General features: G+C 43.1%; 2 protein-coding genes across 7 annotated transcripts in view; one reads left to right on the top strand and one right to left on the bottom strand.

Moving 5' to 3' along the window:
- cldn11a (claudin 11a) overlaps positions 1-7,704 on the top strand; it is a 40,365-nt gene extending 32,661 nt beyond the window's left edge. For 3 of the 4 annotated variants that reach the window (XM_037125468.1, XM_037125469.1, XM_037125467.1), the window contains exons 2-4: positions 3,514-3,718; positions 3,932-4,096; positions 5,922-7,704. In XM_037125468.1, the coding sequence (XP_036981363.1) occupies positions 3,589-3,718; positions 3,932-4,096; positions 5,922-6,184 (558 nt within the window). In that variant the 5' untranslated portion in view covers positions 3,514-3,588 and the 3' untranslated portion in view covers positions 6,185-7,704. Of the gene's footprint in view, positions 1-3,270; positions 3,719-3,931; positions 4,097-5,921 lie in introns of those variants that run through there. The other variant, XM_037125466.1, reaches the window with a different exon arrangement.
- Positions 4,103-15,806, bottom strand: part of slc7a14a (solute carrier family 7 member 14a) — a 34,256-nt gene continuing 22,552 nt past the window's right edge. For 2 of the 3 annotated variants that reach the window (XM_037125463.1, XM_037125464.1), the window contains exon 10: positions 10,082-15,616. In XM_037125463.1, coding sequence (XP_036981358.1) covers positions 15,318-15,616 — 299 coding nt within the window. In that variant the 3' untranslated portion in view covers positions 10,082-15,317. Of the gene's footprint in view, positions 4,365-10,081; positions 15,617-15,806 lie in introns of those variants that run through there. The other variant, XR_005079567.1, reaches the window with a different exon arrangement.

The following is a 15,806-nucleotide window of genomic DNA, read 5'->3' as shown; positions in this document are numbered from 1 at the left end:
GTCTGCATCCACCGCCGCCAACCGTCCTCCCCTCGCCAGGAGGGCTAAAATCCCATCATCCCTCTATGTCAGTGTCGCTGTTGCAATCCTCACCTTATTAGCATAATATTCCCATTCCCTTGCCGCCTCACTCTTCATGTATCAGACAAACTGCTCTGGGAATCATCGCGGGATATGCCCCGCTCATGCTCAGACAACTTCTGGGGACTCTCTCTCTCTGTTCCTCTCGCTTTCCAACCCCCTCAGTCACGCTCACTCTTAATATCTTTGATTATGTCCCGCTAAGCTCTATCTATCTATCTATCTATCTATCTATCTATCTATCTATCTATCTATCTATCTATCTATCTATCTATCTATCTATCTATCTATCTATCTATCTATCTATCTATGCATCTACTTCGTAGAGGGAGAGGTTGCCTTAGAAGTGAGAGATGTATGAATGAGATGCAGAGTAATGGTGGGAGAGATGGGGTGTAACACAGTCTGTTTACAAGGCTGACTGGCTCAAACCACTTACCCCAATGATCTATAATGCATTTGTATCCTACAGTTTTCACCCTGAACACACACACACACACACACACACACACACACACACACACACACACACAGGCAGTCTCTCACTATGGTTATGGTGCATTCAAACTTGTCAGTGTGATGCTTATATTTGTGTTTTTCCTTTGTTTGTTTTGTTGTTGACCCTCAACACAGTCTGGGTTGTGCACATGAATAAATTGATGATTCTGTTAAAAAAAAAAAAAAAAAAAAAAAGCGCAGTCATCTGCAGTGACCACAGAAAAGACGGGTAATAATCCTCCATGCAGGAAGTGTCAGCTGGGAGCTGGAGCAAATGCTACAGGGCCGACCGGAGCGGCACCAGGGTCTCGTAAGATAGCGCGTTCCAGCTTTCTAATTGCACGAGTGCCTGCAGCTCTCCGTCTGAGCAGCTGACTCGAGAAAACACTCGAAAAAAAAGATGCAGAAAAAAGTACAAAGCATAAATATTGATTTGGAACAGCTCGTACTGTAGTCTTTTCTTAACCACAACAAAGCCAAGCCGAATGGCTTAAACTCAATACCACCTGCGACCGATTCACACTAAAAAGCCATAATTGATTATCTTCAGTGGGAGCTTTTCACTTTTGAAACAGCTGCACAAAAACATCGAGCGTGCCATAAAACTGCTGGCTGCAACTTTTGTTTCTGTCCCACTGATACATTTATGTCTCCTTCTTCTTTCCTTACTTACTTTTTTTCCTGCTCCGAGCAGCTGGCTGAATTAACACGAAATATGCAGCGCACGTTGGATTTTGATAGGTAAGGTAATACTGTTGGGATACACCACCAGAGTGAAAAATTGCAGACATTTCAAGCAAAATTGCGATGACCTGAAAAATTCCTACACATCGCCTCAGACGATTATTGCCTCCTAGATAAAGGGGTTCTTGTTTTCCTGTCTAAAAAAACAAAACTAAACCCAGACTACATTACATCCTGTTTTTACCTGTTTAGATATTCAAAACGCATATGTGAGCCAGGGGAAAGAAAAAAAACATGTCGCTTTCGCCAAGCGAGCGTAAACACCGCCTGGTATGTGACCAGAGGAACAACGAGGGACATGCACACGAGTGGGAGAAGTGGGCCAAACATGATATTACAGTCGGTGTGACCTTGCGCGACCGTGTGAAGCGTCCCAGTCTGTCTCTGTCTTCCTCTTAGACTGATTGCTATGCCGCTGCCACGTCACCGGACTGATGTGAGTGATGGAGGACTTACTTAACTCCATCCAGCAAGGACAGGAGGAAGGAAGCACTGTGTCCTGCATGTACAACACCTGAATGTCAACTGAGGGCCCACTGCTGTTCTCTATCGCCCTCTGTTGGCAGCTTGTTGGAGCACAGAGCAGTGGGTCCAGGATTTAGATTCATGGAGTGGGGGAAGTAACAGCAGGACAAGCACAAAGGGCATGATAATTGTATCTCCCTGGGTTCATTTGGTATACATATAAGCTGCTTTTCTTGAGCAAATGCAACTTCATCTTTGTGTTGTGTAGGACTGAATACGATACAGCAGAGATTCCTAACCTCTTTGGCTCGTAAGCACTTCATCTTTCAAAGTTTACTAAAAGTAAATGGACTGCATGGACCATTGCATAGCACTTTTCTGGTCTTGCCGACCACTCAGAGCACTTTGCATCTCAAAGTCAGCATTCACCCACTCACACACACACACTCATACGCTGGTGTCAGACGCTTCCGTGTGAGGTGCCGCCTGCTATTGAGGAGCAATGACCGCTGCTTCATCCACACAATCCACACGCCGGCGGAGGAAACCACCGTGAGCAATTTGAGGTTCAGTGCAGTGACACTCTGACTCGCAGACTGCAGGAGCCGGGGATCAAAAACCACCGACCTTCCAACGACCCACTCCTCCTCACGGCCGAGCCGTAGCCCGTGAGACAAAATCTTTTTGACCCCTTGCTGTAGTCCCGACCCTCAGGTTGGGAATCACATTAGATTAAACTACAGTGCAGTGCCGTACAACGAAGGTCATTCATAGTTGTTGTGAAATTTGCAATTACTGTGATTAATAGCCCGGGCAGTGCCCATGTGCAGAGTAGCAGGCTCGCCTGTTTTGCTTTTCTTCCCACGCAGTAAAAGAAAATGAAGCTTTAACTTTATCTGACACATAACAAGTTAGCACAGTTTTAGGTTTTAGACACTGTAGTTTCCATTTTGCTGCTGCTTTTTCTTCCTTTTTTTGATTGTTTAATGTTCACTATCTGACAGCTATAGCTAGTTGTAAGTGAATATCATAAGATTTTGCATTAAAGAATACAGTTTACAGGTCTACTGGTGAATAAAAAGAGCTGTCATTTGAAAACTTTATGCATATACTGTTCGAGCATTTTATAGAAGTGCTTCTTTAAGGACCCCCAAAAAGGTATTTTGTTAAGTGGCACATGTGTAACACTAATAAGAAATATAATAATGTCCAGTAGATGGCAGCAGATTTCTTGTTAATTCTTCTCAGCTCCAGACTTCTCCAGGCAGTCAGCACTCTGGAGGACGCATTGTATCATCGGATGTGAGGAAGGGGCAGTGCGCACCAACTTTTTTTTTTTTTTTTTGGGAGGCAATAAAAATGGGGTGTGTTGTTTTTTCACTCCCCCTTTTATAAACATTTTGTCCGTACCTAAGTATCTGATTGGTTGTCAGTTTTAGATAAAAAACTGTGATGATGTGAAAGTTTCATTCTTTAGAAGTGCGCAGCGCAGAACCACTGATGGGATTACTGAAGTGCGAAGTGAAGAGTGAACTTGGATTAACTTGCGTGGTCTCAAATTAGAGCTGTCGCTGTCGTATTCACATTTTGATTCTTTTATATATATATATATTTTTTTATTTACTCTCTATTTTAAGTTTTAGCGCTTTCTGGTCCTTACGTACCGGGTTTTTGTTTGTTTGTTTGTTTGTTTGTTTTTGCGCCATGGCGAACTCGTGTCTCCAGCTGACCGGCTTCCTATTGAGCTGCCTCGGCTGGCTGGGCATCATTATCGCGACATCCACCAACGACTGGGTGACTATGTGTAAATACGGTGTGAGCACCTGCAAGAAGATGGATGAGCTGGAAGCCAAGGGACCCTGGGCGGAATGTGTCATCTCCACAGCGCTGTACCACTGCGTGTTCCTGACGCAGATCCTGGACCTGCCAGGTAGAGACTGATCTGTGTGCATCCCTGCAACACAACTGTGGTTGTACTCATTTAGATATATTTAGGTTTAAACTATTCTCTAAGCTGATATAATGCAGTTTATTAAGTGAAATCCACCACTTCTTCAGCTCTCTGTTATTGATCAAAAAGTACCTACGAGCTTAACTCTGTTTTTGGGGGACAGTGAAACATGATTCATATGTGTTTCCTCAGCCTACATCCAGACGACTCGTGCCCTGATGATCACAGGTTCGATACTGGGTCTCCCAGCGGTGGGAATGCTCCTCATGTCCATGCCCTGCATCAGCCTCGGCAACGAACCCCAGAGCTCCAAAAACAAGCGCACCATCCTGGGAGGAGTGCTCATACTCATAGTCGGTAAGAGACTCAGCAGAACTCCATCCACACAATGTGAATATAATGATTCAGTGGACAGACAGATGGTGCAAGATCCCCTGTCCAACCTTTTCCTGCCTGTGACCTCTTTTAACCTCGCCTCAAACGCTACAAGCTGCTGAGAGACAGAGGATGTCCAATACGATTGTCTTCCTCCCCAGGGCGCACACATATGCACACACACACACACACACACACACACACACACACACACACACACACACACACACACACACACACACACACACACCTTCCTGTTCCCCCTGGATCCCATCACATTCCTCTCCTCCACCTACTCTCATCCACACCCTGCCTTTGTCCCCGAAAACCACATGGAAACTCGATCATTGGCTTTGCCCAGTTTTACTGCGCTTTTAAAACATTTGACTGGTGCTGCGGCATTTTCCAGTGCCTGCGTCCCCTCATATGAAAATTCAACACCTGTGGCCGTCGTTTGACTTTTTCCACTGCGAGTTGTTTTCAACACAGGCTGTGTATCCTTGACTTAGCACGTCATCAGTATAGCAGAAAAAAAGTGAAGGCATTAGATTGTGGGGTTTTTTTGTCACACCGAGTAGTTTCACATCAGGGAGGATCTGTTTGTGTATCTGGCAGCAAAATCATCTCTGCAACAAGTTGTTCAAGTCCAACCATAATTATTTCTGTTTACTGTGTCCCCTGTATCATTAGTCAGGAAGCCTCCAGCCTTCGTGTTATTCATGGATTCAGTTACTGTCCATTTAAGTGCCATACAGTCTAAATTTGTATTCCACTGGTGGTGAGATGATTTCACGTTGGCAAAAATCCAACATAAACTAGATGTGTTGCTGTCAGCTCTATAGGGATTTCACTGTTTGTGCAAGTGTTAAATCATGCTTCTCTTCTGTAGATCAAGGCAAAGCTTATATAACACCATGAAGTCTTGCTGCTAACTAATATTAGTTTCCACATACTTTCTTTAATTTGTTATCCCCTCGTGTCCTGTGTGAGGAACAAAAGATAACAAAAGTGTGATAGCTCTGTTTTAGAAATGGATGCTTCCTTTATTCTTTCTCCACTTTTCGAGGACATCATCAAACATCTTGTTGCGTGAATACAGGAGGAGTCATGAAATGCTAAATAACTTTACCTCCAAAAGGGACACACAGCTCTTAATACAATTACAGCAATACCGAGGCACAAGCTAACAATCTGTACTGTGTGCACACCGCTCGGTTGTGTTCATTCAGAATGTGCGCTTAAAGCTGCAACCATTTTGCATCCCTGATTTAATTACACTTTAGTATCTGTTATTCAGTCCATTGAATATATATGTGGTGATGCAAGGTGTGTGTGTATGTAGAATTTTAAATAGAATAATTTTGCAATACTAAATGTATTATGTAATTTGTAGTCATGCATGTTTGTGTATATTTGTTTAACTCAGCAGCAACATTTTGCAAGTTAAATTTGACATCCTTAACTGTAAGTGTGATGATCATACAGCATGTATGCAGAGTTTCCATCTCATTTATGTATTTTATTTGCATTCAAAGAATGTTTTTGTATATTCATATAATTCAGCAGCACCATTTTGCTTCCCCAATTTATTTGATTTTGAGTCTTCCCTAGTTTTATTATGTCATTTTCCCTTCAAACCTAATGCTATGTGGTAATGCAGAAGCTTTGTGTGCATATCCATTATAAGCACAGTTGCTTACCATTGTGAATCCCTAATTTAATTCAATTTAATCATACATTGTGTATATGTTGCTATGAGAGGCACAACTTTATATCATAATTTTAACCTCTCTTTGTTTTCCCACAGCAATGTGTGGTATGGTGTCTACGGTCTGGTTTCCCATCGGCGCCCACCAGGAGCAGGGCCTCATGTCGTTCGGCTTCTCCCTCTACACCGGCTGGGTGGGCACCATCTTCTCTTTGCTGGGTGGGTGCTTTCTCACCTGTTGCTCCTCAGAGTCCTCATCACGCGCCTATCAGGACAACAATCGTTTCTATTACTCCAAACAGGGAGGTGGCAATGCGCCAGCAGCCCCCTCCACCAATCACGCCAAAAGCGCCCACGTCTAAGGTGGAGGAGAGATTCTGTAAGGGACTGTAGTTTGTATATAGAGACATCTACGCAAGCACACACTCCAACACACATATATATATATACACACACAACCACACTCTACACAAACCTATACTAGAAGATAAAGAAACACACAAACACACTCATTCATGTTGGTTTGTAAAAGAAAAATACACAAATTCTTGAATGAGAGCACAAACATACATAAAAGAGACATTCGCACATGGAAAACATAGAACGGCTGTTTTTGTTGGAGCTCTTTCAGTGCCGATGGATTGTTTTCGTATCACAGAGCTCATCTTCCAGCCTCCTTGTGTCGGGCGTGGCGCGGACTCTCCCCGCTGTTATATAATTGTACAAGCCTGCGCTGCAGCTGGAAGTCCTAATCACCCCAGGCCTCGTGGACTTGAGATATTGATCTTTTATATCACGTCTATTTTTCTATTTAGATGCTCTTAGAGATGAAATCTCAGGAGTGTCTTCGTTCAATGTTTGTTTGTTTTTTTAAATCATATGATATGATCTGTTTTGATAAGAGCAGGGCATGACAGTATTATGATTGGGCTTGCTCATTAACAGTGTTCACGTAAACTGATATTTCTTTGACAGTATTGTAGCTCTCTAGTGATTTTGCCTCTGGAGTGATAGACTTGATTAAACAAACTGCTTTTCCTGGCCTCAGATGATTGCAACACTGATTTCACAGGAGACCTTTATCCACCAATGTCAGTCTTAGTGCTGTGGGTGTGATGACTTGCCAAAAATAAGTACAAAACCTTAACGACGCCGTATGTAAGAATCGGCCACCTGGAGAATTCACACTCAAAAGAAATAGGGCAGCATATCCCTAGAGTAGCCACTAACTGCTGCAAATTGTAGCTGTGGTTAGCTATGTTAGCTGTGTAGCTAAGAGGAAACTGTTAGTGTTTACACTGCTGGCACAGGATCTTTGGGCTAGGGCTAGCTGGTTAGCATCCTAACATCAGTAGATATCTTTGCAACACAATACAAATGCATCATTATTGTTAATTTTAGTTAACTTTTCAATGTTTTTATCTCAAATTCTTACACACAGCACCTTTAATCTTTTGTCCATCACTCCATCTCTGATAGTAATATGTCATGAATTGACCTTTTACATTTTTATGTGACTAACTTTCTTCTTTTTTTTTTTTTTAAAGTTCAGTAACAACTAAGTGACAGAAAAGCAGCGTATCCTGTAACTGCTGAATTGTACATTTCCATTTAACAGCATTGTGAAGTAACTCTTTGAAAACCTGTAACTAAAAAGTATGTTTTCATTAATGTGCACACACACAAAAATAAATCAGTATTAAGTAGAATAGCATCTGTCGGAAGGAATGTGATGACTTGAATGTTCAATATCTCAGATGTACACATCTGGAACCTGATTTATCTGACTCAGTTCTGTCCAAAAGCAGTGTTAGTTGATTATTTATTGTTTATGCTGATGTGCCGTGGTTTGATTTTCTATAATAAAGACGAAAGAACTGATGACGCCTTTGTCTCGAGTCTGTCCTGCCCACTTGATAAGATGTTCTCATCCTGAACATCGGTGTCTCCTCTATCTGGGTGTTGTGTTCAAAAATTTGACATAAACAACACAGGAGGAACAGAGAGGTGACGTAGTGCGTGACATGTGGTGTGATCACTGCCCGGAAAGCGAGCTGGCTGTGACACCGTTTGCTATATCGGTGATAAAGGCTGACTACTGTGAGCGCTTCTGTGTCCATATTCGTGTGATCGTAAGCTGAGAGGAATGAGAAAACATGATTTGTTTCCGATTTATCCTATCTGTAACGTGACTCGGTAACCTTGAGCTAGCTCGGCGTTGAAGAGCCTGTGTCCCTAAGACGCCCACACACTGTACCGTCCCTCCCCTGCTGACCGCAGTGGCGCAGCCAAACACACACACACACAGAAGGGATGATTCTGCCCCGTGTGTGGTCGCCTGGCTGCGCCGCTCCTCTGTCTGTATCAAGGTCACTGAGTCGTATCATAGATATTACATGACACCCTGGAAACAGTATGTGCTGCCTCTTTGTCCTCGGCTTATCTTCGAACACACGCGCAGACACCGACAACAATCTGCCCTAGTTGCATACTGATTCATCGTAGAGTGAGTTTCTGTTTTTTCTATACACCATTCCGTCGCTCGACAGCATGTGTATGTGTCTTTACTGGCACATGTGTGTGTGTCTGTCTGTCTGTGTCTGTGTGGGATCATGTCGGAGTGTGTATTCCCTGAAATGAGATGCTGTTCCAGGCATGGAGCCATCCAGTCCACAGGCTGCCAGTGGGAGGGCAGTGGGCAACCAAGCTGTCCTGTATTGCTGAAAAAGAGACTGGTTGTATTATTTTATGCTTTGCTAAAACAATGCTATCAAAAGTTGCGATCTATCAACACAACTTGACTGTTGACTAAGGAAGAGATGGAATTCTCCTCCTGGACATTATCATACACCAACACCGTTTACTCTTTGATATTCTACCCTTTTCCAGCAATTATTTTTGATTAGGTATTTATTTTTCTACCCTTCCATGTCCTCTTTTCCATCAACGTGTCTGTTTCAACTGCAGATGAAATTTCCGATTAATTTCCAAGAATACCGTCGAGCGACACCCACAGAACATCCGTGAACTTTTCCCCTTCCTCTGCATCTCTCTGTGTAGGTGGTGAGAAAAATAGCAACAATGTAAGAACAATGCAGTCCGAGGGCGAGAGTCGAGCCCTCTAATCAAAGCACAGTGTGTCTTGTGGTTGAATTGTGTTGCTGGTTTAATGAAGCAGCAATGCCGGAGGATAAAAATAAGGTATAAGGTCTTTTGGCCTCTGTGGCGTTTGACTGTAGATCATTTGTGCATTGTGAAGAGTCAATAGAATCACATGGTATTTGATTCATACTCTATAACTTGCTTGTGCTTTCGTTTGAGCACACTGAAAGTTTTGTTATACCATCTGCAGGACAAATAGCCAATAGGCTAACAAAACGGACCAAAGAATGTAGAGTACATAACTTTTGGCTTTTTTTTTTTTTAAAAAGGCCTGCCCAAGAGAGAAAAGGCAAAACAAAGTGAAAGGTGGATTTTTGTTGGGAATAAAAGTATTTAGTACCATATTCACACAGCAGCCATTTTCATCTGACGTCAAAGTGGGAAGTGCAAATGCTGGAATGTTGTTGTGTTGCTGTATTCCAGGTTGCATGAGAAACTACTGTCATTTCACGGCTTCCCCTATTTATCACAACTGGAAAAAAGACAGTGAACATCTGGTGGGATTTCAGGGCATATTTCAAGAAAAATCGGCATATGTTATCACCCATTAGCTAATGCTAGCATTCAACCAATTTCTAGCTAGCATTACGGTTTGATGTTATCCAGTGTGTCTCACTTCCCAGTTAAATGTTCAAAATGTGTGTTGATTTATTAGAATTGATTTACACCTTCACTATCATTTCCTGTAATACTATCAAGCAATATGAAGTTAGCGAGGAAGTGGCTGAATGCTAATGTTTACTGATATCTGTCTAACAGAAGATAAGGGGGTTCTTAACAAGTATGTTGATTAAACCTTGAGATATGGCCAGACTTTTAACTATCTGTTGTCTGTTCAGTTGCTGATCAGGGTGTGTATCACGCCACACGCTTGAGACGTCGGCTCAAAATGCCCATAATACCATTTTGCCTGTGGAGGCGCTTCCCTCTCCGGTAACACATGGATTACACTGTTTATCCATGCTTACTGCCATGCATGGCAGTACAGCACAATTGTGTATGCAAATCCCTCAATCCCTCACATGTGTCAATAACCCTAATGTACATTATTCATTATTATAATCAGAACAGAAATGACCAGGCCTCTTATTTGTATTTGCAATAAATAACTTTCATTGTTGCATGGAAGCAATATCAACAACTCAGCAAAAACAGTGCACCCAGGAGCAAAAATAACCACACATGTGGAAGAAACCATTTAAAAAAACTAAAGAAAAACCGACATTAAAAAAAAAACAACTACATCATACAGCTTTGTGCCAAAATATACAGAAGAGAAAAAGGAATATCTAGTTGTTTGCGAGAGAGAAGCCAATCTCAACAAGTCCGACACACACTGACTGGACACATGGCCACAGCAAACACAGAGCACAGGAAGAACATGGCACGCCTTCTCCGAGACAAAATAAACAAAGAGTAGCTGACTTTAAAAGCGATAGTGGCAATATTTGTCTATGCTTGTTGTTTAGAATTGTATTAAAATAGTTTCTGCATGTTTCTTTTTCTTTTAAATGTAGTAGATCTACTCCTAAACCTTCTACGGTCATATTGACGTCTAGAGCAACCAGTTCGAAATCCCTTCAAAGGAAAGGATCGAGGTTTATAAATCAGCGTTTTCGTTCTAGAGAGACTACGGTTGTTAAAAATATATTTTTTTAGCCGTTTTCTCCCAGGCCTCCTTGTGATTGAACCAAAAAAAGAAAAAAAAAAAAAACACAGAACACGAAGGCTGATAACTCCACCCGGCTCTGTTGTGCACACCTACCCGAGGACGACCTGTGGACGGGAGACAGCCATAGAAAAATACTTTTCTTTTAGTTCACTCCCCCCTTTTTCGGCGTTGTACTCTTTCACTGCGAATCTGCAGTCGTCAATGGACTCTAGACTAATACTTTCAATCTCTGAATGAAATACTTCGCAACTAGGACTTTTAGAAATGATCATTGCACTGTTGACTTAAGTCACTGTGAGACGAAAAAAAAAAAGAAAAATCAGTCCTCTGTGATAAACGGACGTTAGTAGCTTATAACCAGCCCCCCCAACAAGAAAAACCGTTAGCTCTGTTGTATCTTAAGTGTTCACTTCGAAGAAACTACAGTCTCCTGTATGTGAAAAGTAAACAAACATTGTGGACTTTGGCTTGCAGAGGTTGTGAGGAGGGAGATACGGGAAGTAGACATACTGTAAGTGTCTGAGGGGAGGATGTGAGAGGAGTCATCCTCACACTCGTGCGTTTGCTACATGTTCTACTCCCTTTTTACAAAACGGAGCCCTGGTTCCCATACCTGGGGAGGAGATTATAGCATGAGCAGACAGTTAAATCCAGCTTAAAGAATCAATTTCTCATTTAACATAACATTGAGCTGTGAAGTATAAGAAACATTTAGGTTTGGCTCTGAATGGAAATATTACATTGAATACACCATTTCAGTTATAATCACCCAACAATGATGTAATTCGAAGCTCATCATTCCTCTCTGGTACAGTGTGTTCCCAGGTATAAGAACCAAGCCTGCGTTCGGTTTGGTTTTGTTTTTAGTGTTCTATTGTGTCTCGTTGCGATCAGTCACCACATGCAAGTACAACATTTACGGTCTGGGCCTCGTGCATGAGAGCATGCTACACATTCACCAGACGGTCACATTGAGGCGCAGGCGTTAGACCACAAACACACTTTTACACACACACACATGCACTCGCACACTTGTATACATACACGCACAGAGCAGATAATATAGAAAGTCGACTGTACAGTCCGGTGTGAGAGGCATGGCGACGCCTGAATTCACTGTCTTGTTTTTGGCTGAGCTATGGATGCAAAGCGGCTGGAGTCTTTTTGGCTGAGTTGGGAGGTACTCTGGACGGGGGAAGGTGTTTTGGCTGAATAGCAGTAGAATGGAATATGTTTTTGATGTGCGTGAGATAGAGAGTGCAAATGTTTCAGGATGTGCTGGATGTTTTTTTGTTTTTTTTTTGTTCCAACCCCGTCATCAGACAGAACTTTGATGTCGGACAATTCTGCAAGACCACGTGTTATGTTCAGTGCCAAGAAATGTTTTACATTTCTGCAGCATCCATGCTTTGCACCATATATACAAGGTTGTTGATCAAGGTTGATGTTGTGGTTATAGTTATTATCATCATTTCCCAACCAACAGAGGACCAAGCCAATATGGCAAACGTTTCTGCAATCACATGACTGTTGGCTGACTGAACTATGATTAAGGTTATCCAACGAAAACAAATCACTTGTTATAGGAAAAGACTGATTACAGCAGAAAAAAGGGAACAAAATTGTTTTTGTCAGGGTTCTGGCAAGAATTTTGGACAAAGTTACGTACAATGTTCCTACAAAGTCCTCGTTGGAAACTGAAAGCGGTGATGATCCCTAGTAGCCATAGTAATTATTACAGTGTCAGAGAAGGAAGTCGGGGCATGAAGTAGGATGAAGAGTGACAAAGTGACAAAGAGAGAGACCCAAAAAGATATTGAAGACATAACCTCAATGTTAGCTAAATCTGTGGCTGGTCCTCAGTGGGTGCTTCATTCTCAACCTGCAGAATTGTCCAATATGAGCGCAAGTTCTTGCGATACTGGGCAGTTTTTTTGGGAGGGGCATCACAACTATCATTACCAAAGGGCCCCTTACTACGTGAAGTGTGGAACAATGTGGGAGGAGCAGAGGTAAGGTGGGGGTTCGGCGTGGCATCCTTAGATTTAGTGCATTAGACAAATAAGGCTTCCCTGTAAGGGACAGATGCAGCAGCAGGGGGCAAGAGGAAAAGGTAGAAAGAGGACAATCAGGGCGTACAGCAGCAGCTTTTGTCGAAGTGCCTCCTCCCTCAGCTTCGCAACATATAATGCTAAAATCCCTTACAGCGCCATCAGTGCATACTTTGGCAGCATTAGCTTACACACCCTACACTCTGAGCTCGATTCATTTGATTGATTTTCACAATATCTCTTCAGGGTGCAGCATCAGTATAGGTAACGTGAAGAGCGAGACTTCAACACTAGCTACATCAGTGTAAAACTGCAGAGGTACAGGCCAGAGGGAGGTTCACTCAGAGCAGTATGGGCCTGGGGCGGAGCAGGAGCACAGGGAGAGGAGTAAATGCTCAAATCAGAGGAGCGATAGCAGACACCCTGAAACAGGAGTTAATGGATCGTCGGACCATGAAGTGATTGCTGTTTGGAATCCTGACTGGAAACCAATCCCGGCTCTATCACATGTGACTCGGAGTGGCAGCTCCCTGCTCACACGGCCCGATGAATATCACGAGCAGGTCGAAGCGAGGCAGATACAGCTGAAGGAAGAGTTGGGCTGGAAGAGCAGAGGGGTGGAGGTAGAGGATGAAAGATATTCAGTGAGGAAGGAAGGATAGGGACAAAAAGCGCAGAAGTGGAAGAGAAAGGGAGACGGACTGGTGAGGAGGGATTATATTTCAGTTCACCCAATGTAAAAAAAAAACATTTCTTCTCAGTTTGGGACTGCACAAAGTATACTGGCGTTAGGGAGGTGGGTTAAAATAGATGTTTCACTCTCTGATTATATGCACCGATTTTCCAATTTTAAACCAGAACCCATACTTTAAATGACATTTTGAATCATTAACGTTCATCAGTGGGTTGGTCTTGTCAATACAGACTCTGCCCTCAGTAGACCCCATTAACATTTGGTGTGGATCTGGATAAAGGGACAGATCCAGAAACCTTGTTCTCACTTTCTTTAACGTTGTGAGGTGTTTTCATCATGGATCTTGATCCTAAATGTGGTGATCTTTGACCACAGTTAAACAGTTCGGACTTGGGACTAAAAATAAAAGGTATATCTGGGAGAAAATACCCTCATAAGACCCTCAACTGCTCTCCCCAAAAAAGCCAAACCAATACTTTTCGCCTCCTCCCTCGATTACAACTTTTGCACAGTCTCCAACTTTCTTTTCTTCTCTAGGAGAAATGATAGACACAGTGAGGAACACCCATTTTTTGACTTGAATGAACTGAAAATGTATTCCTTCCCGACCCTGGTAACCAGCGAGAACTGCATCGACAGAGAGACAAGCGCACAGGAAAAATAACTGAACCGAAAATACGACATCCATCACAACAAACCATTCAGGTTGTCAATTAGGATTCAACCTGTTCGCTCGCTTTCGTTACACCGTCTACCCTCTCGTCTTCTTCGGGACGCCAATGAGCTGACAAGCACGTGTTGTGTTGCACCATGAGCTGCTTTTGTGTCGCGGGTGGATTGATTTTGAGCCTCATGCTGGGGCAAGGAGTGGGAAGAAACAAACAAAACGTAACAAATACCCACACACACACACACACATAAACAGAGTAAAACAACCAGAAGGACACACTTTATATCTACACACACAGACAGGAGAATCGATGTAAAAGGTAGGGGTTTTGATTGCACAGACACCCTCGCACATACACAGGCAAAATTAAAGTAGAAAAACAGACGTAATCTGAAAAACTCACACACACATACAGTAGATGAAGGCACTATTGCAAGCAAAGTCCAAGTACTATTTGTGACAGAAAACATCAACACCCTCGTCCCAGTCCTGTCCTGAATCCCTTGGGCTAGAAGTTAAGGGGTCAGGGTGAGTAGATTTAAAGACAGCCACAAGCAGCTTTTTTTTTTCTTTTTCTTTTTTTTTTGTCAGGACGATTTTTGTGTTTCTTTTTATTTCCTGTGTGTTGAACATAAAATGAACAGAGAAAGTCAAACCTGTACATGAGGAAATAGTTTGGGCCTGGCATGCTGTCATCTAGATTTCCTGTCAGTCTAGGTTGAAACAGGAAGAGAGTTGCTGATTCATCTGTCCCTCCCTCATCACCTCCTCCTCGCTCGTATCCCGTAAATTCTTACATTACTAACAGCTTGCTGAACACAATGTGTCACAGTTACAGCTAGACACATTATATTTTATCTCCTGCTACGTCCGCACTTCTCTGTGTGGCCTTTTCTCTTTTGTGGGACATGTGGACACCAGTAACTGAACAACAAGCGATTGTGACATGACACTCGTGACCTTGACGTCCACATTCACTGTGTGCGCTGAGGAGCCGAGTGTGGTCGAGTAAGGTGAACAAAAGTCTGTTCCACTGCCAAGAAACTATCTAGCCCAAGGGTAAGACACACAGACAAATACACACACAAACACACACACATGCAGGCATGCACTCACGCTCACACACACACACACACACACACACACACACACACAGAGTCATCCATGCACTCACGCTACAGTTCCCCTCCCTCTCCCCAGGCAGCAGACAAGGCAGTACATTCAGGGTAACACAGAGTCAGTCCCTTCAGAAATCCATCGGATCCTCCTCGGCGAGGCCATGATTGGCAATGGTCCTGCCTCCGCCTTTCGATGGCGTCCCACCACTTTCAGGTTTTGCCTCAGGGGGCGGGGTGAGCCCCGACCCCCCCTTTGGCGCACCCCATTGGTCAGTAGTAGGCGGGTAGAAATCGTCGTCAAAGCCACAGAAGCCTTCGTCCACACCTTGGTCGTAGCGCTGGTAGGTGGAGGCGTGCACCTCGTTCTCTCTGGCGGTTATCTCCAGCGTACTGTTCCACATGCCATAGCCAAAGTAGATGAGCACACCTAAAAGGAAACAAAGACTAATATTAAAATAATATATGTACATGGGAAGAATTGAAAATGTGGGTGGGACGATCTCGCGAGTGTCTGGGAAGTTCTCCCCTAGAAAAGATTGACTAAGATGTCATTTCCTGTTTTTTGGTTCCTTGTACAAGTTGGATTTATGCTTTTATCTGGAGTAACTATCATTTTT

Source organism: Acanthopagrus latus, chromosome 16, assembly GCF_904848185.1.
Source record: "Acanthopagrus latus isolate v.2019 chromosome 16, fAcaLat1.1, whole genome shotgun sequence".
Lineage (NCBI taxonomy): Eukaryota > Metazoa > Chordata > Actinopteri > Spariformes > Sparidae > Acanthopagrus > Acanthopagrus latus.
Note: the sequence above shows the minus strand (reverse complement) of the source record. Positions and strands in the feature narration are given on the sequence as shown.